The sequence below is a fragment of the Trichomycterus rosablanca genome, chromosome 8 (assembly GCF_030014385.1).
Source record: "Trichomycterus rosablanca isolate fTriRos1 chromosome 8, fTriRos1.hap1, whole genome shotgun sequence".
NCBI classification, from domain to species: Eukaryota; Metazoa; Chordata; class Actinopteri; order Siluriformes; family Trichomycteridae; genus Trichomycterus; species Trichomycterus rosablanca.
The window spans coordinates 6100286-6119050 of NC_085995.1; the positions used below are offsets into that span (position 1 = coordinate 6100286).

General features: G+C 40.1%; 2 protein-coding genes across 3 annotated transcripts in view; one reads left to right on the forward strand and one right to left on the reverse strand.

Annotated features, from left to right (window-relative positions):
• Positions 1-2503, forward strand: part of frmpd1b (FERM and PDZ domain containing 1b) — a 36463-nt gene extending 33960 nt beyond the window's left edge. The window contains exon 17 of the mRNA XM_063000956.1: positions 44-2503. Within this exon, the coding sequence (XP_062857026.1) occupies positions 44-2292 (2249 nt within the window). The 3' untranslated portion in view covers positions 2293-2503. The remainder of the gene's footprint in view (positions 1-43) is intronic.
• A 5478-nt stretch (positions 2504-7981) lies between these two features.
• Positions 7982-14101, reverse strand: slc25a51b (solute carrier family 25 member 51b). 2 transcript variants are annotated; one of them, XM_063000410.1, is made up of 2 exons: positions 14058-14101; positions 7982-10870 (listed from the first exon to the last, which is right to left on the reverse strand). In XM_063000410.1, the coding sequence occupies exon 2, from the start codon at positions 10793-10795 to the stop codon at positions 9851-9853; it is 945 nt and encodes a 314-aa protein (XP_062856480.1). In that variant the 5' UTR covers positions 10796-10870; positions 14058-14101; the 3' UTR covers positions 7982-9850. The 2 variants fall into 2 exon arrangements, with proteins under 2 accessions (XP_062856480.1, XP_062856481.1); XM_063000411.1 differs by lacking the exon at positions 14058-14101 and adding an exon at positions 13061-13256.
• Positions 14102-18765: the final 4664 nt, after the last annotated feature.

Below are 18765 nucleotides of genomic sequence, written 5' to 3' on the forward strand. Positions count from 1 at the left end.
AAATTTCATTGTTTCTCATTTTTATCTTGTCTGTTCATTTCAGACAAGAAAGCAAAAGTGCATCGGCTGGACCATGCTCTGCAAATGACTGAGATAGTCAATCTGGAGAAGGCATCAGCACCTGAGACCATGCCAAGAAGAGCAAACAAGCAGGACAATGAGACTTCCCTACCTATTATCAGAAGCAACCTAAAGAAAGAACCTTGCCTCCTTAATCTTGCCTCTGAAGCAACAATTATGGGTGAAAGAGAGTTGGATAGTAAAGCGCTAAACCTGCTCCCTCAATCAACCTTGCTTGAATGTAAGTCAGTTTTGGATAATCAAATCTCTGAGCCAAAAGGCCAGCAGTGTAACGGAGATATTTCTGGACGCAATGCTCACCTGCCGTCAGAGCTTTTAGAAATGGAACCTGATACAATGGAGTTTAAACCTGTTACAGGCGGTCCACCAATGTCTTCGCCCTTAATCACAGCAGTGCGGCGAACTAACTCCCAGCCAGTGACCACAGCAGATCCTGCAAAATGTTCGAGTGACGGACTAAATGACACAAAACCTGTAGAGAATAAAATAAATGGAATAACTAGAACCGAGGAACAGGCAGAACATGGAGCACAGCATGTTGTGCAATCTAAGGCAGACGATACAGCACCGGTTTCTACAAAACCCGAACCCACGTCCAACGTTTCTCAATCAGATGCCCCTGTTATAAAAAACGACGACATAAAACCACCAAATGGGGTTTCTTTGCATCCCTGGTCCCAACGGAATGGGGCAGCACCAGGTACAGTTCTGAGTAAGGGGCATTCTCTGAGCCATGAGAACCTCAGGAGTAAACTAAGCAATGAAAATAATGCAGTTACAGTAAGCAGTGCCTCGACTCCTACATCCACTCCACTCTTATCTGGCCCTATCAGAGGATCTTTAAGCATGGATCCCAAAGATCCATTCAGTACTGGGCCTAGTTTCAGTAGCAGAACTTCTTCTGGTCGTCTATCAGCTTCAGAATTACGTGGAAAGATCCAGGACATGCCCTGGTATCTTACCCGTTCCCAGGAAATTTTAGGCACAGTGGCACTGAGTCAAAAATCCACAGAAAATAAATCATCCAAGGATTCATCTGAGCACAATGAATCTAAAAAGGAATCACCAACAACTAGATCAGTGCCTGCATTGAATGACTGGAAGGAGAAAGATGCCGAAGTCATCGTTGTTAAACTCAAAGATGGGCCGCAAGAAGTGACCACTGCTGTAAAAGATAGAAATGAAAATGTGTCTTTGGCTAGTTATCCAGACCTGAGGCAGAATGGACTAAAAGACTCTAATGAACTTCTCTCACATTTGGGAACTTGTAAATCAGAACAGCCCAGGTCTCAAATAAACACACAAGATGGTCTGGAAAGACCTTCACCTCCGTCCAGCAATTCCACACCTCAACACGATACATGTGGCTGTCACAACGTTTACACCAACTGCTTCAGTGGAGATACGGAGGATTTGTGTGGCTTTGATGATAATCTAACGGTGTACGAGTTTTCTCGTCAGAAACGAATCAGCAAACCGCCCCAGACAACCCAGGCACCATCCCATAACATTCTGTCCCTGCTTAGAGACACGCCTCGCCCTCTTTCAACCTCTTCGGAGCTTAGTCCGCTTGTGACCCCACCCCGGCCTCGACCCTCAGGTCCAGTGTATGATCCGCTCCGAGATCTTCAGAACAGACGGTACGTAACAGGATTAAAGGGTACAGGGCTTAAAGGGGGCTACACATCCCTGCACAAAGACATCGATGCACTTCTGGTAGTGCTTAAGAACGGAGAGACCGCAATAAACCCCACATCCTACAAGGCTCAGTGCGAAAAGAGTAGCAGTATGAACGGTAACACCTTTTCGGAAACGGAGCGCTGCTTGGTACAGGCCGAGGCACGGAGGCTGGCTTCCGGATGCCAGCGTGCCACACGGGTTGGTTGGGCACCAGACGATGCCCTTCTTTCTCTAGGCAATAGCTTCGGGGCTCTGGTACATCTCGCAGCAGCTTGCCTTCAGATTTCCTGTTCGGACTGTGGACGTTGCCATGGCGATGTAGACGGAGCCGAGGCGCTACAAAAGCTTCAGGAAATTGTGTGTCTTTATAAGGAGTTCGTGACGGCTGTAGAGGCGGCCCAGGAAGCCGAGGGGGTCAGGCTGTTGGCCAAACAGTGTACGGTTCTGATCTCAACAGTCTTCTCACTTACTCAGCTCTTTAGAACACACACGCCAGACACGGACAATAGGAGTTTAGCCTTGAACTTCTGAATTTGGAGCGTCCGAGTAAAACTGAGCTAAGCACTCAATAAGACTTAAAAATGTGTGCTGGCACACGGAATAAAAGTAAGTGCCGTACACACAACATCGGGCAGATAAGTCCTCTAAAACTGGTGGTCTTGCCAAGTCTCCTAATGAACTGATGGGATGCTTTTAATACATACAGTAGCTATTTTCTAACAATTCCTTACTTATGTATGTATTCGAGTACTTATTTATTTTTACATACTATGTGTGTGCACCGTGCATTGTAACCTATATCTCCATTTTTTGTTGTATGTACACTGATAAGTGAAAACTTAAGGACCACCTAACAAATATGTTGTCAGAACAGCCGTGACCTGTCAGGACATGGACTCTGTGTTTTGAGTTTTGTGACATGTTTATCTCATCACCAGTATTAATATGATCTGCAATTTGAGCCACAGTAGCTCTTCTGCCATAGTTTTGACATCAGTGAGTCTTGGCTGCCCATCAACATGTCAGCGGTTTGTGGCTTGTCCCTCCTTAGAACACTATCGGTGGTACCTAAGACAGCTGCCTGGGAGTCCAACTGGCCCATATCAAAGTCACTCGTGTCCTTATGTTACCCATATCTGCTGCATTCAACATGTGTACTGTTAGTAACTGCCATCAGGTAATATTTAACATATCCCTAAACATGTCATACACAATTGTTACAAAATAAGTAGTCCTATGCACATTTTTAGGGTTTGGTCCTATTGTTTTGGCTCATCAGTGTAAAGATTGGTCTAACCTCTACCTCTTGGTCTAACTGTTAAATCTGAAGGAACTAGACAGTATTATAATAATGTTATTTCGTTTCATTTTGTTGCACTACTCTTCACTGGTTTGCGCATGGTACTTGAGAAGTGGACCGCAGCAAATGCCAACCCTTCTCTTTCCCTTAACTGTGTAAATACCATAGATGCTAGGAAGGATATATAAAATACTCAGTAATGTAAGAATTGTGTGCAGTAATTTATCAACTCACTAACCTACGTTCTTGTCACTTCATTTAGTCTGAAAGATGAATGAGAAGGAATATGACGATACATATGTGTCAGTAGAATAAGATTCTTAGGAAAGGTTTTGATCTGGATTTATTTTTCCTAATATTATTGAACTGTATGCCTTGTAAGTGCGAAGATTTGTTTTTGTCTTCTACAGCAAGTTAGCTCACTGTTAACGGTAGCATTCTGTTTTATCCAAAGATGATGTAGCACACCTCACCTGAGAGGTGCATTTTCATAATGAAGTCGTCGCCGTTCATCTCACACGCTGGTCATTATGTGGTGTTTTAATCTTGCCTAATTTTATTACTATGCAAGTTTCACTGATTTAAGGACCTAATTGTGTTGAACGTTTCTTAAACTTTGCTTGATCACTAATAATTTAGTTTTAATAACAGGGCTTCCCTAACAAACCTGAGCCTTATTCTTGATCTAGAATTATTTTTAAGATCAAGGCCAAATTAAGTACTTATGCAAATGCAACATGGATCTTTGCTGCTGATTAAGAAAATGTATTCAAGAATTAGTACACAGTTTCAAAAACATGCGTGCTACAGTCATTAGGACCATTCAGCATGATTCGCCTTTTGGAGTTTGACATACACTACATGGCTAAACGTTTACATACATTTAAAAAACTTATTTCAAAACTAAAGACATTAATATGAACTTGATCAGCCCTTTGCTTCTTAACAGTCTCTACTCTTTTGAGAAGAATTTTCATTAGATTTTGGAACGTGAGCATTAGTAGGGTCACCACTGTTTGCAGATTCGTTTTGAGTCAGAGCTGTGTACAGTCCAGTTGGTGTCTAACACTTAAGTCAACACCTATTTCTTTATGGACCTTATGTTGTACACGGGGCATTGTCATGCTTGAACAAAAGATGCTGCATGAGAAGTTGGGAGTACACTATTTCATAGACTGTACTGAAACAAAGAAGGCCAGCTCATACAATCAACCCAATAAACCAGCACTATGGTGGGCACTGTAGAGCTTTCCTTACACCAGCCAAATCCAAATTGATCTGTCTGTCTGCTAGATGACAGATCATAAACAGTCAATGTCATTCATATGACAACTTTGGGCTAGTCTGCAGTTGCTCAGACAGTTCTTGTGCTGATTTCACATCCAGAGCCAGACTACAGTACCTAGTAGGCACATTCTGTGAGCTTGTATGGCTTACTGCTCTGTGGCTGAGCTGTTGTAGACATCGACCTCACACTAACATGACTGCCTGATTGGAAGATCATATGAATGAGCAGGTTACACAGGTGATTCTAATAAAGTGGCAAGTAAATGTTTTACCTAATTTAATAAGGTATGATTGGATGGTGGCTCGCTTCACAGCAAGAAGGTCCTGAGTTTGATTACTGGGTGGATCAGTCCAGGTCCTTTCTGTGTGGAGTTCTCCCTGTGTCTGCGTGGGTTTCCTCCGGGAGGAAGGAAGGCATGCAAGTGAGGAGATACAAAATTGTCCATGATTGTGTTTGAAATTAAAGCCCTGAACTGATTAATCTTGTGTAACGAATAATTACCTGTTCTGTCAAAAATATGTAACCAAAGTGTGTAAAACATGACATTCAAATCCTAATTAATAAATAAATAAATAGGGTGTGATTGAAATAACCAAATTAATTTGAATCTAAGTGTTTATGTTCAGTTGGGCATGTAGTGTATACCGGTTGTGTTGAAGGTTTGGATCTGTGTTAGTGAGTCTGGTTCTAAATCAGTGCGATCGCCGATAAAAGCCTCTGAATTGTGATGATCAGATAATGGAAGTCAGTCAGTCTTTTTGATCTAGTGTAACATAAACCATTTTACTGCTTGACTGAGTTCATTAGATTATTAAAGAGCTTCCAGATGTCAGCAGTACTCCTACAAGCCTACATCCCACTCCAAATGCTATTTCAAATAATCTAATCTAATATTGCAAAGTCATGTTTAAGTTACCAGATCATGCTGAAACACAAGAGCAGAAAAGTGTAGATGGAAGCTTCTTATACAGACACTAAATTTGTGGTCATGTAAATTTTGTGTTTTTTTCCTTTATTTATTTTTTAGCACACGAGCGCACGTTATAACACTTTACACTAGTGGAGAAATTTGTCAGCCATATCAAGCCTAAATGAGGGTAAGCCTATGCAAATGTTCGAACACCCCTGGATATATTTAATGTTTCTTTTTTATGATGTGTAAACTTCATTTACAGAGAACAAAGCTTGCATATTTTAGGTGCATTTACTGTTTTGCTGAATTTACCATATTGAAAAAATGGTAAATTCAGAGAAGCAAACCATGTTGAATTTTACCAGGTGTCCAAACATTTGCTTAAGGCCGTATTAGTGGTTCATATCATAACTGTAGCAAATGTGAAAAGAAAAAATTTGATAAATTAACCTGTGTATGCAGATAGCCTGTATTCGAATTGCACATATATTATAACCTGGACTTGCTCTAAGCAGTGAGAAACTGTCTGAATAATGAAGGGACAATCGTGAAGTCATTTTGCATTTCTTCTACTGTATCAATAATTAAAGGATGAAGTTGAATGAAATGCTGTAGAATTTATTTTTTTTTTTCATGATATGCTTTTAAATTCTGATTAATCGTTATTTGTTTCATTCTTAATCTACACTGTATGGTCTAGTTTTCAGATATTTCACACTCAAACTTTACATAGTTGGTCCACTCTTCTCGATATTCACTATACACCACCTGTGTTTCTACACTTACTATCCGTTTTATTAGCTCCACTTACCATATAGAAGCACTTTGTAGTTCTACAGTTACTGACTGTAGTCCATCTGTTTCTCTGCATGCTTTGTTAGCCCCCTTTCATGCTGTTCTTCAATGGTCAGGACCCCCACAGGACCACTACAGAGTTTTTCCATTTAATCATAACATCAGTAAAAAGTCACCAGTCTAAAAAAAAAAGTTCATTAATGATGGCTTGCTCATAACATTTATTGTTTAGAAAAACAACCAACACAGTAGAAGAAACACAAGTATTTAACCACATTTGTTTTTGTTGTTTTATATACTTCCAGTTTCTATCATACTTCAAATTAACAAACCAACCGAACATAAACCAATGTTAAGGTTGCATGAAAGAGCCAGGTCTAGACATTAATGCTGCAAATTTAAAATAGGGATGCTAATGAGAAACCGATAACCCAAAGAAAAAAGAAAGGAAGACTTTTTTTAAAAGATATACAGCAAAACCGCTTTCTGCTGTCTGTGCCACTGAGTGCTAAGCTTTAAAACAATAATTCATATTGACTGACAGAATTAACAATGAAACTGAGCTAACAGTTTGATCTGATTGGTCTTTGACCCAGTTTACCACAGACCTTTCTACAGCGCTACCAGTGAGGAAAACTGTTTATATGACAGACAAAAGTAAAGAGAAACTGATTGGTGACTAGTGAGCTATGAAATAGGGAGAATGGGTTTAAATTATAGATCGCAATCCCATGGTTATTAATCCTGGAATTATTTGCTGTGTTGGTGTAGCTCTTTAATAAAATTAAATGCAGCCTTTGATTAAAGCAATAATGTTTGATTAACCCATCTTCTCACGTCGCCAAATGACAATCATTAGCAGAGCTTTTGTTTTTAATGAAAAAACATTTTCCAATATAATAATAATAATGAGAGTCTGTCTGAAATCTACATTCATAATGTTGAACTGCTTCTGCTCACAGTGTTTATATTACTTTTCAACACCATGTTCTCTACATTACACTGTTTTTTAATCAATAAAGCATGTGACTTGATATAAAACTCGATTAATGACGGTCGGTTGTCAGGCAAAAGAAATTTGCATCCCTAATAAAAAAAAAGGTTTTTGTGCAAATTGCACCTTGCGTCACCCTTTGATTGAAAAGATTTCACACAACAATAATCATACAGCTGAAAGAGCTTTCTATAGTTTTTGAGAGCAATTTATTATGAAAGTATGCTTAAATAAGAAAATTTAAAAGCCATGGTTGTCACTACATAGTTTAATAATCCATAAATGAAAAATTCATGGCACATTAATGTTCCTGGACAGTTTACTTGTTTGAGAGCATAGCTGTGAATTGACAATTTGCCAAAGGGACTGGGGCAAAACTGAACTGCAATGCAGATATATGTGCAAGTATTTAAATAACAAAAACAACTGATAAAACACTTGTTTTCTCTCACTTCAACCCATAGAAACAAAATCCAGCATAATATCACTTCTATTTAATAGGCCAAAGACAAAACCAACAAACCAACCAACAGTTGCAAAAAACAATCAATTCTACATAACCTTACACATATGCGTGTAATATTTTTAAGATCCCATCATATTGCTCCACATATCATCTTCATTTATTATTTATTCATTCATCCTCATAAATATGTGTGTGCAGTTTTACCATTTTTGGTTAGATCTTTACATGTGCTTCCAAACTTTTTTCTTTCCTATCAACATTGTTAACCTTGCAAAGGCAAGTCTATTACTTGGACCATAACACCAAAGAGGTATTTAAAATAAAACAAACTTTTAAAAAGGTATTAGATCTTAAAACCACAATGTTAAAATTCACCTGAAGTTATTTGTAAGTCATTGGTGTCTCTTTGTCAGTGTTTTTTGTTTGTGTTGTGCTTACATTTGTATTTTTATAACACATGGGTGAACAATAATGATAAAACGACGTGTACCCGTTATACCGAAAATTAAACTTTATGTGATTTACATGGAAACAATCAATGTAAGAGGAAAAACACTGCTCTATTTTATGATTGGAAGACACTAAAACTTTAACTTATTCAGTTACAAAGTAAAAACAGGTATTTATTTGGCCATAAAGAGATATAAAGGCACGAATTGTTTTTTTTAATGTTTGTTTGTTTTTTTGCATTTCCCCCATTACTGCCTGTTTGTTGGATGCAGATTGTTTATTTTATTTATTTATTTATTAGGATTTTAACATCATGTTTTACACACTTTAATTACATTCATGACAGAACTGGCAAACCCAGTCATGGACAATTTTGTATCTCTAGTTCAACTCACAGTGCTACCCACTGAGACACTGTGCCACCCTGGATACAGACTAACAGATGAGTACTTTCCAACAAACAAACCCTGCCATAAATCTATTTTTCCTTATCACACATGGCAACTTTCCTTTTTCTTTTTGATCATGCTTTGGTCTACACATCATTTTTGCTGTTTGTTTGTTCATAGTCTTATATTAAATTGTAAAAATTCTGTCAGTACTGCCGAACTGAGATCCATTGTTTGAAAGTAATGCCAGTGTCAGTCACGCAGTGCACTTGGAGGAAGTCGACTGAACAACTGCAACGTCTTATATATCTTACAGCAATAGGAGAGGACACCTGTCCTTCCTTCTGAAAAAAAAGCAGTGGACTGTATATGTACCCCAGTCCACATGTAACTACCAGCCATCAGCTTTGTATACTTGTCTCTCATCAGCCAACTATAATAGATTCACTGTGTTTATCTGATAAACACATTCTCCTCTCTGTATAAAAACATTTCATCAGCCACATTTATAACATACACTTGACTTTTTATTAGGTACACCTATCTGGTACATATTTTGACTGATTTTGATAATGTTCATTAAGGCCATAGCAAATCAAAGCCAATATTTTGCATGTAGGAATGAAGTCGACCTAGTACTGAAGAGCTGGTAGCCTTAAATTCTCCTCATATAGCTGTAAAATCAGCCAATCGTTGTTCATGTAGGCGCCCAGCCTGCCGGCGAGTTCAAAATGTCAGCTCTGGTGTGCTAGTGTGCCGAGTGCCCTGATTTCTCTACTTATTGGTAACATTGAGCCTTTATTGTAGATTTATTTATCTGGATTTTATTTGCCATGTTTAAGACGCATGTCATTTTATGGCAAGTTAGATATGTTTTTGGCTGCTTACTTCATCTCGTCTTGATAATTTGGGCTATTTTATATTTTTATTTAATTTTCAGGGGAAAGCTAATAAAGCAATAAAGCAAACTTCAGTTACCATTCATGTCCCAGATAATTCACTACCCTAGGGGTTAAGGGAAAATCATACCCTCCTATTTTTGGCCTATTTGTTCCTTTAATAATAATAAAAGGGAGAATGTAATACAGATGAACCAGATAAGTGTGGTATGGTCCAAACAAAAGTCTGTGTTTTATTAGGACTGGAAAACTTACAACCACAAAAGATTACTCAACAGTTCTCAGAGACAAATGCTGGTTGATGTAACACTTATTGTTGATCCCTTTCCTCAGGTCTCAAATACCAATTCCCAAAGTTATATCAGTAAGTGCATATATGGGGCAGTGGGTTAACAAATACAAGCTGAAAGTCCAGGCAACATGATAAATACTTTCTTTTTAGAAATATCCCAAGGACGGTACGATCCGTTGGTGAATATAAAAGGAAGTGGCAGTGACCTTGATCTTAAAGTGGGCAGCGTGCTGCAAAATAAACATTCTCAGCCGAGTTGCAGAGCGTACTTAGTGCACTGTTTTGTCAGGTTTCTTTTCCTCCTCAAAAGATTTTAAGCAACAGCTCGTATGTGGAGTTAATGATGCCCCATGAGAGCAGCGAGCGATGGTAGTTGAGCGTAGCACCACGAAACAGCATGACAACACTCCTGCCCCTTTCCCTCCACACAGTCAGGAGCACCTGACTGCAGGGCACAAATGCACCTCCGACCTGCGACTGCGCTCGCGACTTGACAACATTAAGTGGGTAAAACAGGACGCCAAGCCCAGCACCCAGTAGCCCTCCACACACAAAGTCATTCAGCATGTGTCCAGCATGGCTATGTGCTTCAGGCAGCTGACGCCTGAGAGGCCCGCGCAGCCCGAAGAAGAGCACGTTGCTGGGGCCGTTGCGTAACAGCACGGGCACCAGGCCACGGTAGCACTCTCGAACCCCGTGCTGCTGAACCAGACTGCCAAAGGCATGCGCCGTGTTACGGAAACGTCCAGCGTGCCGATGGTCCTGCAAGAGTGTCTGCACACGTTCAAAAGGGGTCAAGGCTGCCTCCGCGGTGCCGGCCAGAAACGCCGCCGTGCTGCGGGTGAGAATCTCCGGAGAGCCGCACGACCGACCGTGGTGCAGGAGCAGCCGTGAAAAGTCTTCGTACAAGCCGAACATGAGGGCCACTGTAACGGTTTTCTGCAGTAATGGTGGGAGCAGGCCACGGTACAGGGATCGTAAACCTTCGTGCTGAAGCTGACGTACAGCCTCTGAGGCCCGGATGCCATGCAGCTGCTGTCGGAACAGCACTTTCTGGATAGGAAAGGTGATCATTATGTTGGTAAAGGCTGCCACAGAGCCGCACACGTAGTGTTTACCTCGTGGCTCAAGGCCCACCTCCAAGCCATGAGCAAGGACAGGGCCTGTGGTACTCGACTTGCTATGAGAAGGGGGCAGGGCTTGAGGTTGCAAGGAGGAGTCTGGGGCCATGGTGGTAATTGCCCCCATGGGATGTCAGGTGCACTAATGGTTGGTGAGGTAAGCTGGCACATCCATAGGAACGCACTTTAATGCTAGTGCGACCTGAAAAAAGACAGAAAAAAACCCATCAAATATCTGGCATGCAATGTGGACACAGTGGAATATTAAAACATGTTTAATATTCTTAAATCCAATACAAACTATTCATTTACAGCAATCTAACTTTTTAAAATATTTACAGAATTATATTTGGGCAGTACCAAAGCATATATTGACAAACACTTAAATTATGAGTGTTAACTTTCCTAAAGCAAACCTAACAGTGTACACAACCTGCTATATATGGAGTGAGTGTGCAAGGACTGGCAAAAATAGAGAGGTCAGAAAGCAGCAGTGTTCACAGCACTGTAACTTGAATCCATAAATGGACTCTACTCATCTTTCTTCCTCTGTGAGAAACAATCTGCTTCAATGACACACAAGAATGTACATTCTTATATCCAGTGGTATAAAAATAATGACCCCTGTTCGTTTACTTTTGTTAAGTTGTGAGTAATCAAGTGTTGACTGACAAAAGCGAACTTATGCGGCGTAATTGTAGAAGCCTCCTGCATTTTCAGGGTTCGAATCCTAGAACTGGGCTCACAAATATGAGCATGGTGTTACATGTACCGAGCCATGGAGGGATCCACACATAAGGGCACCCATAGTTTTGGTCCTGTGCCCATATAAAATGGGATAGTTACATCACAAAGGGTAAGTCTGACTCATAAATGTGTGTTTTACCAATGTTCTGTTTGTGTATGGTTTTGTTTCTTGGTCTAAAAGCATTTAGTCTGACAACTACACAACCACCAAAGCAATTAGAAAGGGCGTAATAACTTTCACACACTGAATGTGATCAGGACCATAATGTAGCGGTTAGTGAACATAAGAGGATGGAAAAAAAACTTTTAACAAAAATGACTTTATTTGAATATAAACACAACTAGTAGTTCAGATTTTAACTGTTTACACGACACAGCCAAAAGTAAATCGACACCTGACTAAGCTTTTTGGTTAGCATGTTCATTTTAACTATACAGTACTGTTTAAATGTAAAGTAACTGATTATAGTGTTTGTGTCTGTACAGGTTCAAAGCCTGGACTGTACTTATCTGCACTGTGCTACTGGTGCTACTCACCACTTCACATTAGCAGCTTGTTTCAGTTAACAAATGATTAACTAAGAATAAATTATATACAAAATTGAAAAGGAAGTTCAGTCAATCAGATGCATCACATAATACACTCACCAGCCACTTTATTAGGACCACTGGTACACCTGCTAATTCAGGAAATTATCAATTTATTCAGTAAAGTTGCAGGTGCACAACAGATAAAATCATGTAGACACAGGTCAAGAGTTTTTGTTAATGTTCAAACATTAGAATAAGGGAAACTGTCATCTGAGGACATTTGACCGCACTACAGTTGATTGTGCAAGACAGGCTGATTTAATCTTATTACAAACTTAATAAGCATCAATTTTGTGGGGGGTAACAGAAAGGCTGGATTGGGCTGATGGAATGGTAGACGTCCATCCAATAGACGTGGTGAGCAGAGAAGCACCTTGGAATGCATATCATGTTAAACCCTGGAGTGGAAAGGCTAAAACAGCAGAAGCCCACATCTGGTTCTACTGCTGTCAGCCAAAAAACAGAAATGTATTGTCTGACAGGGTATGTGCTGGTCTACTGCTCTCCTCAGACAGCAAGGGCGCCATTCGGCAGCCAAAAGGTGTCAGCACATGAAAATATGATTGCTCACTGTCATTACCACTGAGACTCAAACCCAGTGCTCTAAAGACACAACCAATTGTTGGAAGAAGATCGAATGGGTAACCAATTGCAATAACCGCTGTCTATGTGGTGCGCACCAGATCAGACGAGCATCTTCTTGCACTCGGGTGAGCACCATCCTGCAGTTATCCTCTATCTGAATGGATATTGGCGAGTTTATTATAACTTCATTTTCAGCTAGATTTCAAATATAAAGACATAAAATTTTTTCTGACCAGTCATTATAGATTTATTATCACTGAGAGACATTTAAAACATTAAAAAAACCAAGGGTTTATTTCGTCAAAAGAACTACAGCAACTTAGTATCTGCTGTGCACCACTTTTTTTTTTACTTCAATATTTTTTTCTCTGTGATTATGCACAAGAACGATTTGCTCTACCCTGTCAGATTCTGGAAGAATATATAATCAAGTCCCTTCATGTGATTATAAACTATGAGCTATACAAACCACGTAAATGGGCGGCACGGTGGCTCAGTGGGTAGCACTGTCGCCTCACAGCAAGAAGGTCCTGGGTTCGATCCCCAGGCGGGGCGGTCCAGGTCCTTTCTGTGTGGAGTTTGCATGTTCTCCCCGTGTCTGCGTGGTTTTCCTCCGGGTGCTCCGGTTTCCTCCCACAGTCCAAAGACGTGCAAGTGAGGTGAATTAGAGATATAAAATTGTTCGTAACTGTTTAATATTAAACTTTAACTGATGAATCATGGGTAACTAGTAACTACCTGTTCTGTCATGAATGTAACCAAAGTGTAAAACATGACGTTAAAATACCTGCATAATTATACTCTTAGTTTTCTTATACATGAACTTATTTATCTAAATCCTACTAATCAGAACTTTTCCTCTATCTGTTACTTCATGCTTAAAACAACCAAGCTTTAGCAACTATGCTAATCGATTTATTTTGGCTGTGGGTTAGATGGGGCGTGTCCTTCAGTAGAAGAAAACTGGATGACACTGCTAAATTAATCATCTGAATTCAGCTTGACAGATCAACCAGTACTGAATGTTGACAGGACACTGATCTGGTTATTAAATTAAATACAAAATAATAATGATCAACCCTGTTCAAATTCTAAAAGTGACAGATCATATTATTCGGATCACAGCTGGTTCAAATCAACATCGCTAACAGAAACAGTCAGGAAGGAATATAATGTTTAACTCTTAGTCGAAGGCGAAAACAAGCTCGTAACGGTTAGTTTACTGGCAGCAGCTCTGAGATCAACCCGGATCAGCTGATGTCAGTTTGTCCTTAACCACGAGTTCACTTCACATCTATTAGCACACCTGCTAACAGCTAACAAACTAACAGCCTTAACACTCCCAACACACACACACCCTGCAGGCCACAGACACGCCGTCACATGCAACGCATTTTACACATACTGAAATGTATAAAATAATGAATTTAATTTAATCTCACAGATCAAACTTGTGTAATGATTACCTTGAGTGACAGGCTGAAACTGAAATGTAGGACAGTGACCCAGGAGAAAACATACTTAGACAGGTCGCGCTAATTATTCTTCTTTTATACAGTCGGAACACAGTGACTCCTTACTGACATCTAGCGGATACACACATACACACTCAAACTCAAAAGAGCTTTATTGGCATGACAAATAAGGACATTCGTATTGCCAAAGCTCAGTTACAGAGAAAAGAAAAATAACAATAAGAAAGAACAAATATATACAAAACAGTTACAGGTGCAAAAAAAAAAGAATAATAAAAACAGTGCACATAATAACAATAAAAATGATAAGAATTACAAGCTGCTCGGGCGGCACGGTGGCTTAGTGGGTAGCACTGTCGCCTCACAGCAAGAAGGTCCTGGGTTCGATCCCCAGGTGGGGCGGTCCGGGTCCTTTCTGTGTGGAGTTTGCATGTTCTCCACGTGTCCACGTGGGTTCCCTCCGGGTGCTCCGGTTTCCTCCCACAGTCCAAAGACGTGCACGTGAGGTGAATTGGAGACACTAAATTGTCCATGACTGTGTTCAATATAACCTTGTGAACTGATGAATCTTGTGTAATGAGTAACTACTGTTTCTGTCATGAATGTAACCAAAGTGTGAAACATGACGTTAAAATCCTAATAAACAAACAAGCTGCTCAGGTGGCTAGAGCTAAGATCTCAAATACATCGTATAGAATCTCGGCTCTGCCTGCCGGCTGAGCGGCCACATGAACAACAGTTGGCCTGTTGTTCAGATAGGGGCGGGATTAAGCCGGATGAGGACTCTCTCTCAGACTGGTGCGATTACGACCTCTGCTGGCTGGTTGGTGGCACCTGCACGGAGATGGGAAAGGAGTGCGGTAGAGGGTGTGGCTCTTCGTACACAGCACTGTACTGCCCTGCACTCGTCAAGTGTAGGTGATAAGATGTTCGATTGCTGTGCACGTGTCGGAGGGGCCGTGGAGCAGCCTCGTCCTCCCCGATCAGGAGCAGGGGCCGGCATTAGTGACAGAATGATTGACGGGCAGAAATTGGATGCGCTAAAGTGGAAGAAAAAAAGGGTGGGGGTGATAAGATTTACAGTTATGAGGTAGTCATATAAATAAACATTTGGTGTGTGTGTGTGTGTGTGTGACATGATCACCCACTGTCCCTCACCTAGTGGCAGGTGTGTGTGTGTGTAGAGTGCTGCCAGTGTGCAGCTCTCTCTGTGCTCCCCCAGTAGGTGGAGCAGTTTGTTGGGGTCTGGGAGGGAGGTAAATTTGGGGATGACGGTGTTAAATTTGGGAAAGAATTGGGACCGGATGTGGTGGTATTTGGTACACTGGGTGAGGAAGTGCAGCTCCGTCTCTACTGTACTGAGAGTGCAGTGCTGGGGCAGCCAGGACCGGGTGTGTCGCCCCATCTCCACGGCCAGGTCGTGTGCGCTCAGTCTGTACCTCGTCAAGGTGTTTCTTAATTTAGGGTTGAATACTGTGCTCAGGTAATCTGCTGCACTGTAGTGTCTGTTGAGGGCCAAATAACTGCATTTTACTTTGGACTTTAGTTTCAGTTTCCCAATAATTCAGATATTTCATTCTGAGTTTTTGTGTTATTTGGTTATTCTAATTGGGTTTGCAGATTTCTCCTGTTCCTGAGTCTTTGAGTCACACACCAACACTGTATGGGCAAAAGTATTGGGACTCCTGCTTTGTTAATTCATGTGTTTCAGCCACAAAAGTTGCTAACAGGTTCAGTAAGTCAATGATCTGAAGGAAATTATATGTTTCCACATTTTCAGCACCAGTTTAAGGAAGGCTCTTTCCTGTTCCTGCATTAATGTGCCACTGTGCACAAAGCAAAGTCTATAAAGAAATGAAAACAACAATTTCAAATCGCCTTCTCCCACCAAGAACCAAGCTCAGCCATGGGTGATCAGGCCCTCTGTTCTGCTGCCCCTCACCTTTGGAATGCCCTCCCTGACCATTTGAGGGTACCACAGACTGTTGGGACTATTAAAAAGAGACTCAAAACCTTTCTTTTTAGCAGACCTTAAGAGTCAATTTTAATTAATGTAGTGATTGCGGCTATCTTTTATATTTATAATTTTTTGTAGTGATGTCTTTTACCTTGTGGCACTTTGAGATTTGTATCAAATGTAAAGTGTGTTACAAATAAAATGTATTATTATTATTAGGTTACAGAAACTCCAGTGACCTGCACAGAGCCCTGAACTCAGCCTTACTAAACAGCTTTGGAATGAACTGATACATCAATTGAGTGCCCAGCCATATAAATGCTGTTTTGTCTAAATAGGGACAAATTCCCACAAACGTACTTCAAAGCTTCTCAGAAGAGCAGGTGTTGGTATTGCTAAAAATATATAAATACATACGATATACAAATATATTTCAAAAGGAATAATTGGTCACTAAGAAAATGTGACAATGTGAAGTATTACTGTGTACCAGCAGGTGACAGCAGTTACTTGTGTTTAGGGGTGGGCAAATCGATCCAAATATTGCTCATAGGTCTTTGCGCATTCAGAATTAGGGGTAATTTTATGGAAATTGTAGTTTAAATTATTATAATATTATGTATGTGAAATACTAACGCACCTTACGCACTTTGCGCACCTTACGCAAATTCACGAACCACCCTGAACGTAGGTCAGTTTCGTGAATCGGAGCATGCGTAGTGAGGCTCTCATTCCGTGTTTGTGTTTTGATGAATAAATGCTCTTTTCTTTTGACTTTGTGCTTATGAATGTTAGCACAATAGCATCTATATTTTATTTTAAATTAACAAGGACAAATATATTCGGTCACTATTAAAAATGTACATATTTATTCACCCAGCAAGCACAACTACGTGGTATGAGTTAGCCGCTTGGTGGTGATACGGCATAATGGTATGAATTTATCTACAACCCTTCTGAGAGCAGCTACTTACAAAAATGTATGTATTGCAATATTAATATATATATATTTCACTGCTCAGTCTGACAGTAAAACACTCGATATGCATGAGTGCTCAAAACACAACATGGAAACGTGTTAAATTTGATTTTCTTTATTATTTGAGCTCCTGTACAGACTGTTGCGGTGCAGCCACGTTGTTTTTTTACTCTCCTTTATATAGTAAATCTCCCCGGAAGACGAGCAAACCCAGGCTAGCAACAAGCTAGCAAAAACATTTAAAGAAATAAACATACATATACATATACAGTAAACATAACAGTACACTTAATATATATGAACATATGACCAAATTAACATTAATGTTAATACAACAATAACCAGTATATGTTCAACAACAATAAAAAAAATCAAAGAAAAAAAAAAAACAGAGGAATTGCAAATCATTTAAGGAATGTTGTTCCAAAAGCATTACATATAAAATAAAAAAGACAATAAAATAAAATCCTCTTTAGAAATGCGTTGTTTTTACATAAATCTGAAGTTAATAATCTACATAATTTCTTGTTTACAGAAGGAGCAACTGGACACGTTAACTCAGCAAAGATCCACATGATGGCGCAGAAACACCACAAACATTCAGACAGAAAAACGGTGAATTAGGTCAAATTTCCGTTTATTATCAAAACTGTAATAAATAACGAGTTCAAATTATAATGTTCATATATGGAACTGCAATCAATTATTTAATTTAAATATAAATAAGCAATATTATAATTTTATTATACACTGCCTGGCCAAAAAAAGGTCACCACCTGGATTTAACTAAGCAAATAGGTAAGAGCCTCCCGTTGGATAATTACTGCATGGGTGCTTATGTTTCAGCTGGCAACAAGTTATTTAACCCTAACTGATGCAGTGAGTAGCTTCTCATTTGTTAAACAACCATGTGGAAAGACACATCCTGTGGTCGTGGAAAAGATGTTAATCTGTTTCAGAAGGGTCAAATAATGGCATGCATCAAGCAGAGAAAACATCTAGGGAGATTGCTGAAACTACTAAAATCGGGTTAAGAACTGTCCAACGCATTATTAAAAAGTGGAAGGACAGTGGGGAAACATCATCTTCGAGGAAGGAATGGAAGCAATGGAAGAAGGTCATGTGGTCTGATGAGTCCAGATTTACCCTGTTCCGGAGTGCTGGATGCATCAGGGTAAGAAGAGAGGCGGCTGAAGTGATGCACCCATCATGCCTAGTGCCTACCGTACAAGCCTGTGGGGGCAGTGCTATGATCTGGGGTTGCTGCAGTTGGTCAGGTCTAGGTTCAGCAACGTTATGTGCCCAAAGAATGAGGTCAGCTGACTACCTGAATATACTGAACGACCAGGTTATTACATCAATGGATTTTTTTCTTCCCTGATGGCACGGACGTATTCCAAGATGACAATGCCAGGATTCATCGGGCTCAAATTGTAAAGGAGTGGTTCAGGAAGCATGAGACATCATTTTCACACATGGATTGGCCACCACAGAGTCCAGACCTGAACCCCATTGAGAATCTTTGGGATGTGCTGGAGAAGACTTTGTGCAGTGGTCCAAATCTCCCATCATCAATACAAAATTAATGCAACTCTGGACAGAAATAAATGTTGTGACATTGCAGAAGCTTGTGGAAACGATGCCACAGCGAATGTGTGCCGTAATCAAAGCTAAAGGTGGTCCAATGAAATATTAGAGTGTTTGACGTTTTTTTTTGGGCCAGGCAGTGTATTATAACTTTCATAGCAGTGAAAGCTGGAGAA

What these genes read in the sequence shown, in the direction of transcription:
- slc25a51b (XM_063000410.1), bottom strand. Translation starts at nt 10,795, where the DNA reads ATGGGGGCAATTACCACCATGGCCCCAGACTCCTCCTTGCAACCTCAA.